General features: G+C 38.9%; 1 protein-coding gene across 4 annotated transcripts in view; it reads left to right on the top strand.

The window, feature by feature from the left end:
* LNPK (lunapark, ER junction formation factor) overlaps nucleotides 1-13167 on the top strand; it is a 64474-nt gene that overhangs the window by 41386 nt on the left and 9921 nt on the right. For all 4 annotated transcript variants that reach the window (XM_066612287.1, XM_066612284.1, XM_066612285.1 and 1 more), the window contains 4 exons: nucleotides 3318-3542; nucleotides 9281-9386; nucleotides 10047-10117; nucleotides 12467-12637. In XM_066612287.1, coding sequence (XP_066468384.1) covers nucleotides 3318-3542; nucleotides 9281-9386; nucleotides 10047-10117; nucleotides 12467-12637 — 573 coding nt within the window. The remainder of the gene's footprint in view (nucleotides 1-3317; nucleotides 3543-9280; nucleotides 9387-10046; nucleotides 10118-12466; nucleotides 12638-13167) is intronic.

Raw genomic sequence — 13167 nt, 5'->3', positions numbered from 1 at the left:
ATAATTCAGTGCTAAATGCTGCTGTGATTAACTGTAGCCTCCAGATAGAGGGTGGTTACCCCTCAAAGGATCTCAATTTACTGCATGATTTTTCCAAAACCTTATGTGTGTTTAGATCTGATGTTGTTTCTTGATTGGCAGTTTCAGAATGCTACCCAGAGAATGATAGGTAGATTGTTATCAGTGGTGGTCCTGCTGCACTATCAGTTCCTTTGCCTTTTTCATTGCTGACTGCTGTGCTAATAGTCTTCTGTTTTGTTTCATGTTTTGCGAGTGTGGAGGTGAGGATGTTAGAGTGGATGGTAAGGTAGATGTGAAATGAAAATTTTTACCAGAAGAAAAGACCACTTCTCTGGAAAATTGCTCTTTTGCAGCACACAAACTCAACTCAACTCGGGGAGGGTGCACATACTTGGGCATATGGGACTGTGTGACAGTTCACAACTGTTTTCCAATCAGTCTTTATGTCATGCAGGAGAACCTGTTAACAATTTATGGGACCATGTGTAATAAATAGCATTTTCTTTAAAGGAACACTAAAATTGATTTTACCACAAAAGGAATTGCTTACATTCTTTCACCACACTGGACCAGAAATACAAAGATGCAGAAAACCCAGCAATGAGTTATCCTATATGAACCACTGGGGATAACAGGTAAAGAATATGCTATGTACCAAAAATGAGGGTCAAAATGCACATAGTGGCCATTTTACATTACAAAGGCTACAGGTATTCACACTTGACAAGGGCTCAGATACTGAATATAACTAAGGTGTAGAAATGAAAGAAAGGACAGAAGAAATTGGTGCAGGAGGAAGAAGAAAGGATATTGTCTTCTCAGGGTTCATGTGTGTTTTTGGAGTGCCGGTTTTAATATGCTCGGCTTCTGTAGTTCTGTGGCAAAAGAAAGCTGTGTAGTACTTCTTTTCTGAAAGTCCTTCACAAGAAAGGAGCTCTTTGCTGTGGGGCAGCTATCAATCCCATCTTTATATGTTCTTGCCATTTGACCATGTGCATGGATGGTATTCTTAAGAGGCTCAGTGGAACTTAGAAACGGCTTCCTAAGGTAGGTTGCTTATCTCAAACAATCTTTGTCTTTGTATAATGTGCTACTGGTAGCTGTTGTGTTCTTCCTCTGTAGGGTGTTTTTTTTTGGGGGGGGGAGTCTTGTAAAAAACTGGCCCCTTCTGCATTGCAAAAAGCTAAACCTTGAAGGTTTCGAAAGCACACATTATGTTACTAGGATCACATCTTAGAAAGTGGGCTACAGCCTTCTAGCTGAGCAATTCCAAATACATTCATGTCTTAAGTTGTGACTAAGTTGAGAATCTGAGTGACTGGGGAGGCAAGATTCATCAGTGAAGGTGTACGTGCAGTCTTATAGTCTGTCAAGTTATCATTGTCTCGATTCTGTTTCAAGTGGGTCACTTGTATATCTGTTCCCTTGTCACGACCAGCAAAAGTGACAAGATCAAGGTCAGATCACAGCAGCACCATCAGCATATTGATAGCACCTTAAGGTCTACTTCAGTACTCATTGTCTATGGTAAATTCCCACAGAGTCAGAGGCAGTTTTATGTATGCGAGAAGGATTTAACAAGACTACAATTCCCTTTGGGCTTTGTTCTGCCAGATTCCCAATTCAAGCCTCACTTAGAGAACTTATGCCCACTCTAAGCTAATTAGCTCTCCTTTCGCTCCCCAGCAGTGGCCCCAGTTCTCTACGGCAGTACTGCTAGACTCCACCACCAGGATAGCTTCCCTGTTTAAACTGCAGGGACCCCCTCCTCCCACTTCCTAAGGCAGCAGTCCTTCTAGGTATAGCAGCACACCTCAGCTCTCCAGCACTCCGTAACCTGTTCAAGTAGTCCGTTAGTCAGTCCATTAGTCAGTGAGCCAGATAATCAGTCCAAAAAGTCCAGTAAGTCGTTAGCCAGTCCGTTGGTTGGTTAGTAGAGTCGTGGGTCAATAGCCAGAAGGTCTGTCCACAAGGCAGAGCCGTAAGTCAACAGTCCAGTAGGTTTATTAGCCACAAAGTCGGTCTGTTTAGTTAATTAGAAAGCAAGTCTCCTCTCCCTCTACCACTCTCCAGTACAACTCACAAACCTTTCCTGCCTCAGGTACTCCTTATTTCATTAGGGACCTCATTGCCTCTAGTGGCTGCAGCTGTGCTGCACACCCTTTTGCTTAAAGCCCAGGCCTTAACTCTTAAAGGGGCCACTGCAGATACCACATCTTATCTCCTCGCCAGATCTTCCGCAATCCAATACAGGCTTGCACCACTCTTATGGCACACAACTCAGTACTAACTAGGTGTTTGTTCTTTCTGCACATACTCAGAACAGGGCACTGTTTAATTCTTTCAGACAAAGAACAGTCATGAATTGGTTCTATACCATAAAAGTGGTATGTGCTCTTGCTGTAACATGTTCCTGGTGGAGACAATTAAGTCTTTAGTAAATTGTGAGATAGTACAAACTAGCTCAGGATGTCACACTCATTTCATACAGAGGGCCATATAGCATTCATGATGCCTGCTGAGGGCCAGAAGTTATATCATTAAGCAGGAAGTGATGTCATTAAGCAGGGCATGACAAAGCACTTTTTTCATCTAGGAACCCATTAGCTGCAAATAGAAGAGAAAATACACAAATCTGGATCATATTTGCAAGATATGGAAGAGCCCAATTATCATGTGGGCTCCCCTTTCAGCTGTGACACCTCAGCCAGCTTAGCATCTGAGAGCAGCTGACGGTGTTGCTGGGAGAGGGCCAGATAAAGGAACCCTGTCCCTGCGGTCCATGCACATCCATTATTAGATCCTTAACAGAGCAAAATCGTCTTTGTTTTACAGGTTTCTATAAGCATTCAAGCTTACAGTGATGTTCAGGCAGGCTACTGGCAGCCTGAGTGTTTGAAAAAATTCGATAGACATTAATAGGAGGCAGTTAACTTCCTGCTTTCTGTTAACGTTGGTCTAGTCTTTTCAGTCATTCAGGCTGTCAGCAATCTGACTGTCCATCACTATAAGCTTGAATGCTTATAGCGACCTGTTTAAAAAAACAAAACAATTTCGCTCCAGTAAGAATCTAAATCATGTTAATAGGTGGGGGTCCCCCCCCCCGAATCAGCAGATAACTGAATCCACAGATATCGGATCTGCAGATACGGAGGTCCACCTGTACTGTTACTCTACTTCATTTTTGTAGTGTAGACTTCACGAAGATTTTTTTAAGAAATTATCTTAAAATATTGTCAGATCGTGTTTCATTTGGCTAGTTTAACACTAAATCCAGTTTGTGAATGTTCTGTCAGAACTTCGTCATAGGACCCCAGTGCGAGGGAATGTGTCTCCCCCTGTCCCAGTTATACCAAAACAAGGATCTCCAAAAGCATCTGGTCCGATCCCACCATCTCCTGGTTTGCAGAGAGAGACGTCCGCTCCTGGTGGACCTCCTGAAAGAATTCTTACATCAGCATCTCAGCCAAACGTGTTACCAAGACATCCTGGATCTCGTGCTACTTCAATGCCTGGAATGGGTAAACAAAGCACTTAATGTTGTTTACAGTTTATATTGTTTTCTCTGGTTACCAATAAAACAGGCCATTTTCAGACAGTATGGAAATGGCATTTTGTTTGGAAATAGAAGAGCAGGATTAAGCAGGAGTTCCATATTCAATTAGCTATAACTCTTTACAGCTGGCACCTTATGATACTGAAACCTATTGCCTGAGCTCATTTAACTGTTATGGCTTCTTTGTTTAAATGGCAATAAAACTTTGCAGTATTCTGTAGTCAACAATATAGCATACCTTTTTTATGTTCCTGGTTTAGGCAAGCTTTAGACTTATATAAATCAGATACACGAGAAAACACTTTCAGAATACACTCATGTTTCTTACTGAGCCCTGGATATAACTTTAACTTCTGTTGTGACATTTATTTAAATGTTTATTCTGAACAAAAAAGTTCATACTGCAAATACAAAAACATAAAATATTAAATATCCAAAGAAGTTTTTCCTATTAGGCAGCAGAACTTTCTAGCAAGCTAATAAACGGGGGTTAGCATCAGTTATCTTTTTTGAAGAATTGCCATGCCCATATGCAGCTGCAGAAGGTGCTACCTAAATTCAGAGCCCTCTTAGAACATTTTCATTGCTAGATAGATTTTCTGTTTTACAGATCAGTTGGGGTAAAAATCTGTAGCGAGTGCTGTGCCTGTAATTTAAAAGCGATTCATGGTTGCAAACTGTGCCACACTGTTGCCTATCTTCCCCCACTCTCGTTATTGTAGTCTTCCCTCCCGGTAGCCATGAAAGTACTTCCAAACAGCAAGTGAGAGGGTCAGAGTTGGGGAAAGAGTGAGGTTTCCTCTTCCATTCCTGTCATCACCACCTCATCACAGTTTGATTTGCTTGTCTGAGTTGCATTAAGAATTCCCTGTTGAGGTTCCTGGTCTCAAGCCAGGCTGATGGATTGGTGGTGGAGAGAGAGAGGGAGTTGTGCTCATGTAGCAGCCTCTTACTGCTTGGTGGAGGTGATCTGTCTGTGTAGAAATTCTGAATGCGAGTCACTCTTGACTGTTTGGGAACTAGGAGTTTAAAGTGGTGGTTTCAGCTGTTAGTCTGGCTTGATAGTATAGTAGTTGCCTCTTGTGACTCGCATATTTCTGTGAATTTTAAACATCTTGTTTTTCAATGTGTTAAATAATGTAACTAAAATTGTGGCCTAGAGATGTAAAATTTCTGGGAACTTTAAAGCCATGGAGAAATTTTCTTTTTCCCCTGGAGAAAGGTTTTTGGGGGAAAAGTTGAAATATGTGCAGTAGTTATTGCCTTATCAGTTCTAAACTTTTCTATTTTAATGCCTTATGTATAACAGATTAAGACTTAAAATTGTGCTGTTAAATATATTTATGAAATTGAAAAGTATGAATTCAACGTGTCCTCTCAAGGCTCGTTTCCGTGTCAAAGTTCTGGAAAAGTTACAGAATGAAATGTTGGATTTTTTAACAGCATGGATTTTAATCCTTTGATACAATCACGGTCTTCTTACCTGGGTATGATAAACTGTTGGATTATTGCTGGCCGTGAAAACCTACAGACATATGTGAATGCCTTAGTTTTTATTCAAACAGTATACTCAAAGATGGAGCTGAAAGCTGCTGCACCCTATAAGTACCCGAGCATACTTATGTTTTGCCAGCTTGGATAACCGTTCTCTAAAGTTTAAAACAAACTACCCACATTGTATAAGCAAAAGAGAGTTTTTATTTGGACTTGGAAACCATAACTTCTCTAGATAACGTTATCCAAAAACAAAGAAAACAAGAAAGAACTTGCAACAACAGGAGGTGACAGTGGGATGACTGTACACCAGCAACAACTGGTCTTTGAAACTTTACCTTTCTCTCCCTCTCAAAAGAAAATTTGACTTGGGCAGACATAAGGAATCAGGAAAAGGCAGGTTCCATCCAAATATTGATGTTTTTTCCTAAAAGACTTTGAAATAGAAAGCCTATGCAGTTTCTGTAGATCTTTACTCTTAACAAAAGCAGTCAGGGTAACAGTGTCCAAGGCCTTATGAAGGGGAAAGGATGTCTCTGGGATGTACAGGTTGCTCAAATAATCTAAATCAGGATGAGATCAGATTCAGGATAATTACCTCTACCATCTTCTTCCCAAACTCCAGATCAAAAGGTCAGCAGAGGAAAGCAATCAACAGTCCCCCAACCCTCTTGTAATAATGGCACCTTTGCAATCAAATATGTTCCATTTTTCCACTAGAATGTTTTTCCAATCTTTTGAGGTTTTTTCCCCAGGGCCCTCACATCTCTATTGCAGCTCTGTGATGTTTAATATATATGCATATTTTGCACTATTTATTTAAGAGATTTATAGTCTGCCTTTCTCTGCCAAAGCAAATGCCCCAAGGCGGCTAACAAAATGTTATAATCAAGTATAAAGTATTGCAACAGGTGAAAAGAAAAGAATCAAACAAGGCATTAAAACATTAATTTTAATATTATATAGTGAAGCCTAAACCAAAATAGAGCAAAATCTAACAAATATCATTGGGCCATAGGGGGAAAAATTAGTCAAGGGAAGCAGTAATGTAAACTGTGTTGTAGAAACTGAATTATGATTGTTGTTCTTTTAAATACAATTTTGTCTTCAGACTACATGGTGCAGATGAGTACAGTAGTCTCTGACATGTGTGGACTGTAAAATTTTAGGTGGGGAGAATTACTTGCACTTTCCAACTTTTCCAAATTTTATTTTTTAATTGATATACACATGTTAGTGGCAATTCTTTAATGGCCGTTGGCAAATGTAACCTTTCAACCACAGTGTTTGTTAAAAAAACAAGCTATTTTTTAACTCTGTTCTATAGCATACTATTAAAGGAGTTCTGCGTAACACCACTGGAAGTTATAGTTGGTGATGTAGTTAAGACACCCATCAGTGTCATATTTCAAGTGTGATTTATAATAAAATGATAAACAATACAATCTTAAAAATAAGTTTCTTAGTTTACATTTTTTCCCTGTGTTGTCAGGAACATCAGTTGAAGTGCATATGACTGCACTTAATTATCTTTAATCTGGAAAAGATAATTCATTTTTTCATTACATTATATTTTGTAGAGGAGAATCAATTTAACGTGTATTACCACAGAGCTTCCATATGTCTAAAAATTAATAACCAGCAGGTAGTTGAGAGTTTGCCAACCTTTGCAAAAATGGCCAGTCTGCCCACAATGATTGCTTTTGATGTTCATATTAATTACTGTTGTCCATATCAGCATGAGGAATAAGATGCATGGTTTGAGAGTTGTTGGTGTGCCAAGAATTGAAAGGTTCTTGTGGTACATAATCTCATGTTTCAAGATTTTCTCAGGCTAACTTTATGATAAATTTTAAGGTTGACTTTGGCTCTAAGCACTTTATTATTAAACATTAAGGTTGTTTTCAGCTGAGATTGTATCTAAAATTTGCATATCTAATATTGAAAATATCTATAAAACAAATATCTTGATAGGTTTTTTTTTTTTAGAATTCTGCTTTTTATTTGGTCAGGGACATCCTAGTTCTAAATGCATTGACTGGGACATTTGTTTCATTTAATTTCTTTGGAACTTTTAATAAAATTGTTTAAGATAATTGTTTAAGTTTACTATTGATTTGTGCAAAAGTGCATTCTCATCTGAAATGTCTCATTGTGTTAGAATTGTATTCCTAATGAATTTTGCAGTTTTTTGTTGCTGAAACCTGCATCTGTTGCTTCCTTAAACTGTGGTGTTAGTGACTGGCAGATTTTGATTCACAATGTATCTAAAAGCCTTAAACCTCCTTTTAAGATTTTCATGTACATGTAATATTAATATTCCCATACAACCACTGTAGGAAGTTATAAACCATCCTGTTATGGCTGAGGGATGGACCTCTCCCTGCCCTGTGTGTTGCACGAATCTCTCCAACAAACACCTTGTCTCTTCCATCTGTGTGTGTGTGTGTGGGGGGGGGGGGAGATCTGGCCCAGACCAGGCCATGGAGTATTAGGGGTGGGGTATAGATTTTGCCTAAAATGTGTACTGAAGCACTGCATTCAACTTTTCCCCCAGAAGAATAAAGAGCAACTAACCACTTCTATGGAAGTAGAGGTGTTTTCAAGGGCATTATTGGTGTCTGATTTCTAAAACTGTATTCTGGTGCCCTAGTACTTAGAAAGGAGAATGTTTTACTCACCCTCTTGAATGGTTTTGCTTTGTTCTGCAGAATTTGGGGCCAAACATTTTACTGATTATGTGATTGGGGTGTCTTTCTTTAAATTCTAAATAGCAGCTACACTAATTTAGTGAATTCCAGTTGCACAATTTGGGTGCATAATTTTGTTTTACTAAAGTATCTGAGATGAGATTTGAATTTCCAACTTCTTTAAAGCAAAGGAAAGTTATACTAACGAAAATTTGCATTTGATTTAAAATGGCTCTCTTCAACTTTCTGCATTGTCTTAAAACCATTCCGAAATGACCCAAAAGACTAAAAGGTGTCCTTGCTATCAGTGTACTAAGGAACCTTGAACATAAGTGACCAATGTCTGTGAATGAGTGCTAAGTATAGTTACTTGCTTTATTTCGATCCAAAGAACAAGTTTCAGATACAACTAGAACCTATAGCTGTTGACTTGAATGGATAACACTGTCTTGTACAGTAGTCTCTTGGTATCTGTGGGGGATATGTCCCTGAACCTTCCACGGATTCAGATATCCGTGGATACTGGGGTCTGCATTAGAAAAGTTTTTTTAAAGCTTTCTTTACTTTAGTGCTACCAACCATGATGACTTCAGGGCAGTTTCTGGCACTCCCAGAAACCACTTCCAGGTCGCACCAAGGTCTTCCTTGGCCCTGGTGTATCTCAGAATGCATTGCAGAAGTGTTTCCCAAATACTTCTGTGATGCATTCTGAGGCACTTCAGACCCAAAGGGGAGAGTTTATGGCCTTGGTGTGACCCAGAAGTGCCTTCCAGAAGTGCCAGAAACTGCCCTGCAGCTGGTGTGGTTTGCGGTGCTAAGGTAAGGAATGCTTTCAAAAAAGCTTAAAGCTTTTAAGCATCTGGAGCAACCCAGAAGTGGCTTCCAGAAGCCCAGAGACTGTCCCCCGCCATCCACAGATGGCAAGGGACCACTGTGTTAGTCTAGTTAGTTGTTAAGTTAGTTGCTTTATGGAGAGCTAGTGCACTCCTCAAAGGGATACCTTTTCTCATGCTTTTGTATTTACGTTATTGTCTTTCTTCAGTGTTAGTACAATATTGTCTTTTTCCTTAACTAGGATGATTGACAGGTCCTGAAAAATTAAGAATTATGTGCCTTTGCTGAGTGGGCTGCCCAAGCATAATTGTAATTTTAAGTTTCTAAATGACAAATCATGAAATATTCAATGTGAGTGAATAAATCTGAGACAATTTAACATATTTAATCTGGAGTACAGAAGGTGAAGGGAGACATGAGAGTACCTGAAAGATTGTTGTAAACCTGACACCAAAGGGGAGACATTGTCAGTTCTGTTTCTGCAAAAGGTAACATGCTTTGTTCATGACTGAAAAATGGTTAGGAGCTGAAAGGTGGAATTAAATTCAACAGTGGGGATTGAAATACATATATATGTATTGAAATGCATATAATACTACCTTTAAAATATTTGTTCCATATATCCTTCATCAAAAGCAAATGTAATGGTCAGTGGATTGGATTGATAGTAATCATTGCTTTTTAGGTCTTCATCCTCCAGGCCCCCCCTTGGCAAGGCCTATTCTTCCTCGAGAGAGAGGAGCATTGGACAGAGTTGTAGAATATTTAGTTGGCGATGGTCCACAAAACAGGTATCTCAGTAAATGAAGTCAAGTCATAATATTAAGAATTCCTTCTGCGGTTTCTTCCCATTCCATTTGGTTGCAGAGAGCAACCCAGCATTACATAGGAGGAGCTCGTATTTTGACTCTTCCTCCATGGAAGTGTTGCACATTCTAGAATTGGGAGTGAATTGTTAAGGAAGTGTGGGGCAGATCCTTAATGTATCTTTCTAATCTTATGTCAGCCCTGTGGCAGTCATTGTTATGAGAACCTTAATTATGAACTTAAATTGGCTGTCAGTTGTGTATGTCTGAATATTAATTATTCTTTAAATTGTTACGTTGAATAGTTATTTGTGATTATTTTCCAAAATTCTGATTTTACTTTTCAATAAATTACCCTTCCAGTCTTACCAGGCCAGTTGTAGCTAGCCCGATAACTCGAGTAGGAGTTCATAATAATTTTACTTTAAAAACCAAAATCTTTGGGACAGTAGTCGTCAAGTTTAGTGCCATTTAAAAAAATAAAAAACTATAATTGGCTTTTGAATGTGACTTTATTTAATTCTAAATTTTAATACCCTCTTGCAGATGTGTAAATCTGCTTAAGTGATCCACTAGCAAACTAAATTAATAGCTCAATTAAATGGCTAATCCAGTGTTGGTAACCTCTGATCTCTCTTTTGTTAGATATGCTCTTATATGCCAACAGTGTTTCTCACATAATGGAATGGCTTTGAAGGAGGAGTTTGAATATATTGGTAAGAACAAATGCATTTACTCTACTTCTTGAATAAGAATTTGTTCCTAAATGGCCAGACATCTTTAGAAATGCTTCATGGCATTCATTTGTGCATTTAGCATGCTTCTTGAGTTGTTTTTTTAAAGTTCTATAATGTCAAACTGGACTGCCTTCTATGCCTGCTTTAAGCTTGTTGTTAACTGAATAGCACCCACAAGGATTTTATATCTAGATTCCCCTGTAACTTTAAAGATATTCACTTTAGCAGAACTTTAACATTATTTGCCCTAACAGCAGAATCTCTGGGAGACATCAGAGAGGGAGTGGGAACAAACTCCGGGGGCTATTCGTCCATTTTATGACTGACAATAACTTAAGACAGACACAGCTCTTCATTGAACACAGATGTTTATTTTGCTTCCTCTCAGCAAACAAAAGTCAATTTGCAAGTAATGTGAAAGAAATTATCCCAGACACTTGCTCTTTTCTGTTCCACATGGGAGTGTCCTCCCATTTGTTTTTGGCTCTGAAAAAATATTCAGCCCAGTCGCCAGTGTGTTCTGTATCCTCAAGTCACTAACACTTTTTCTGAAATAATTCTCAGCACCTGAGCTGCGCACATGGAAAAGTTTGGCTATAAACCTCCTGAACAGATTCTCTCTCCTCCCCCCCCCCCCGTCCAACTAACTTTACATAGATTATTCAGTTGGCAGCATCCACAGTATATAGTACTGTGCATATCTATAGAATGTCTACACTTTTATTTTGGATGGATAACCTCAAATTGGGAGGCTGCCATTTGCCTTTGTGTTGTGACACACAGTTGTTTGTGGGTATCTGAACCTTGTGTGTGTTTTGGAGGCGGTGTGGTGCTTCCATTCTTCCTTTCTTAACAGATACATAAAGCTTCCTCTTTTGCACCTACTTACAGAAACTTATGAATTATAATAGACATGCCTGGAAACAATGTTGAACATTTGGCAAAGTTCATGGCTTTGCTCCCTAACTTTATATGTTCAAAATTTGGGTATAGCCCATGGCTGCCATCTCCCCTAGGGCTAAACTACCTGCTGTCTTTGCACAAGTGATTATCTTGGTGATTTCATCCTCTGAGTAGGGTTGATAAAGAGAGAGATTCTTATTCATATGTAGCTTTTAATAACTAAAAAGGTTCAATTAACAACTGGTTTAAGAGAAATGCAGAACAGTGCTGTAAAGTCACCCAAACAATTTTGTAATCTTTCTTGGAATGCTCACCTAAATGTATAAGATAACAAGTTATTGTGTTCAAATCATTTGTTGTTTTTGTACAGCCTCACAATAATCAAAAGACAGTTAGTGATTGATCAATGTATTTGTCTTATGGCATAGATTTTAAGTCTAAAACCAACTTTTCATACTGAGGGATGCTCCTCATTGGGAGCATAAACATCTTTGGTTTAGGGTTGCTATTTCTTTTTCTGATTTGGATTTTTGGCCTAGCAAGCTACACAAGTTTGAATTGCTGAGGGTAAGTAAAGGGCAACTGGCAGAGGTGGCTCACCAGAACCAGCTGATACTTTTTGCCAGACATATCTGGCAATATCTGGCAGTACAAGGCCAGGCCTGGTTTTACTCTGAGCTCTACAGCCCTGGAATTGTATCTGGGCACAAAAAATGTCCTTTCTTTCACTAAGAGCTCAAACTTCCAGTTTTTACACCAAAGACAACAAAATAAAAACTGGTTAAACTCCAGCTGCAGCAGCTTTTTCTTTTCCAGAGACTGGACCAAGTGGGAGGGAGAAGAGAATTGTGGAGTGCTACTTTCTCCCATGTGTAGTTTGCTCTCCACAGAACTGGACTACTTGTATGCAGCTGTGCTGACATGCTAAACAGATGGCCTGCAATAGGTGGGGCAGAGGGGAGGAGACCTGGATGACACACTAAGTTAAGTGTGGAGGGATCCCAAGTTCCAAAAATTTGGAAAATACTGTCTGAAGATGTGATTGTCGTTCTGATTTTCTTACATACTGAGCATGCATGTGAAGGAGAAGACCGTTCGTAAAGTTCAAGGTAGCAGAACCAAAGATTTTTGAAACTATGCAGCAGCAATCTGAAATCTGAGTAGAAATGTTCTGCTATCAAAAATCAGTTCTCTCTGCTTATCACTTGAGAGTTTCAGCAGTGTTGAGACTGAAAATACTAAATAGCTTTGAAAGAACAGGGGAAAGATTCAGTTGTCCCTTCTCCCTTCCAAAGACTGAAAACAATCTTTGTAAAGCCAAGACTCTTAAATATTACATCCATTGAAGTATTTGCACATTAAGACTCAGTGTTGGCATGCATTCAGTGACCTTACTGGATATGCTTGTATAAAACCTTTGTGCAGCGTTTAGATGTGCCTACTGCTTTTTCCTCAATCCTGCAAGAAAAACGAGACCACAAGCTCCACGACTGCCAGATTTCAGTCCTGAAAGGAAGCAGCCTGCAGAGCGACAGAGTTCTACTGAGTCTTTGCAGTTGAGTGAAGAAAAACTACAAGAGAATGAAATGGTTGAAGGTATGTATAAATCCTACATGTTTGCCATAATATTTAATATGATTACTTGAAGGAGTAATCTACTTGAAGGAGGTTTTTTTTTCCATACAGTGCTAATGAATAAAGCTTTCCAATATTTTCATATAAGGGGAGGATCTATGTTTCAATATTTTAAAGTGCAATCATTTGGGTCAATCTATGCCTTGTTTATTCTTCAAAGCTTGCAGTTAAGGACATTTTTAGTTGGGTTTTTTTTTTAACTGTCAGACTTCTATTCTTTTGTTCTGCTAAATGAAATTTTCCTGTGGTACCTAGTAAGATTATTTCTCTTAAACTTTGAGTCTTCACAATGCCGAGGATCGTCTACAAATAAAAATATATCAATATTAGCATTTATACTTTAAGGGATTTTGGTCCCAGAGTGGTTAAATTTCATTGTTTTTAGCAGGTCACTGGGTTGAGGTGGGACTGAAGTCTTTGCCTTTGTTCGTTAAGATGGTTTTGCTGTTTTCCCCAGGGTAGGAAACCCTAGTAAAACTGACTTGTTTAAA

Source organism: Tiliqua scincoides, chromosome 1 (assembly GCF_035046505.1).
Source record: "Tiliqua scincoides isolate rTilSci1 chromosome 1, rTilSci1.hap2, whole genome shotgun sequence".
In the NCBI taxonomy this organism is placed as follows: Eukaryota; Metazoa; Chordata; class Lepidosauria; order Squamata; family Scincidae; genus Tiliqua; species Tiliqua scincoides.
The sequence above is the reverse complement of the archived record's forward strand: the minus strand, read 5'-3'. Positions and strand labels throughout refer to the sequence as shown.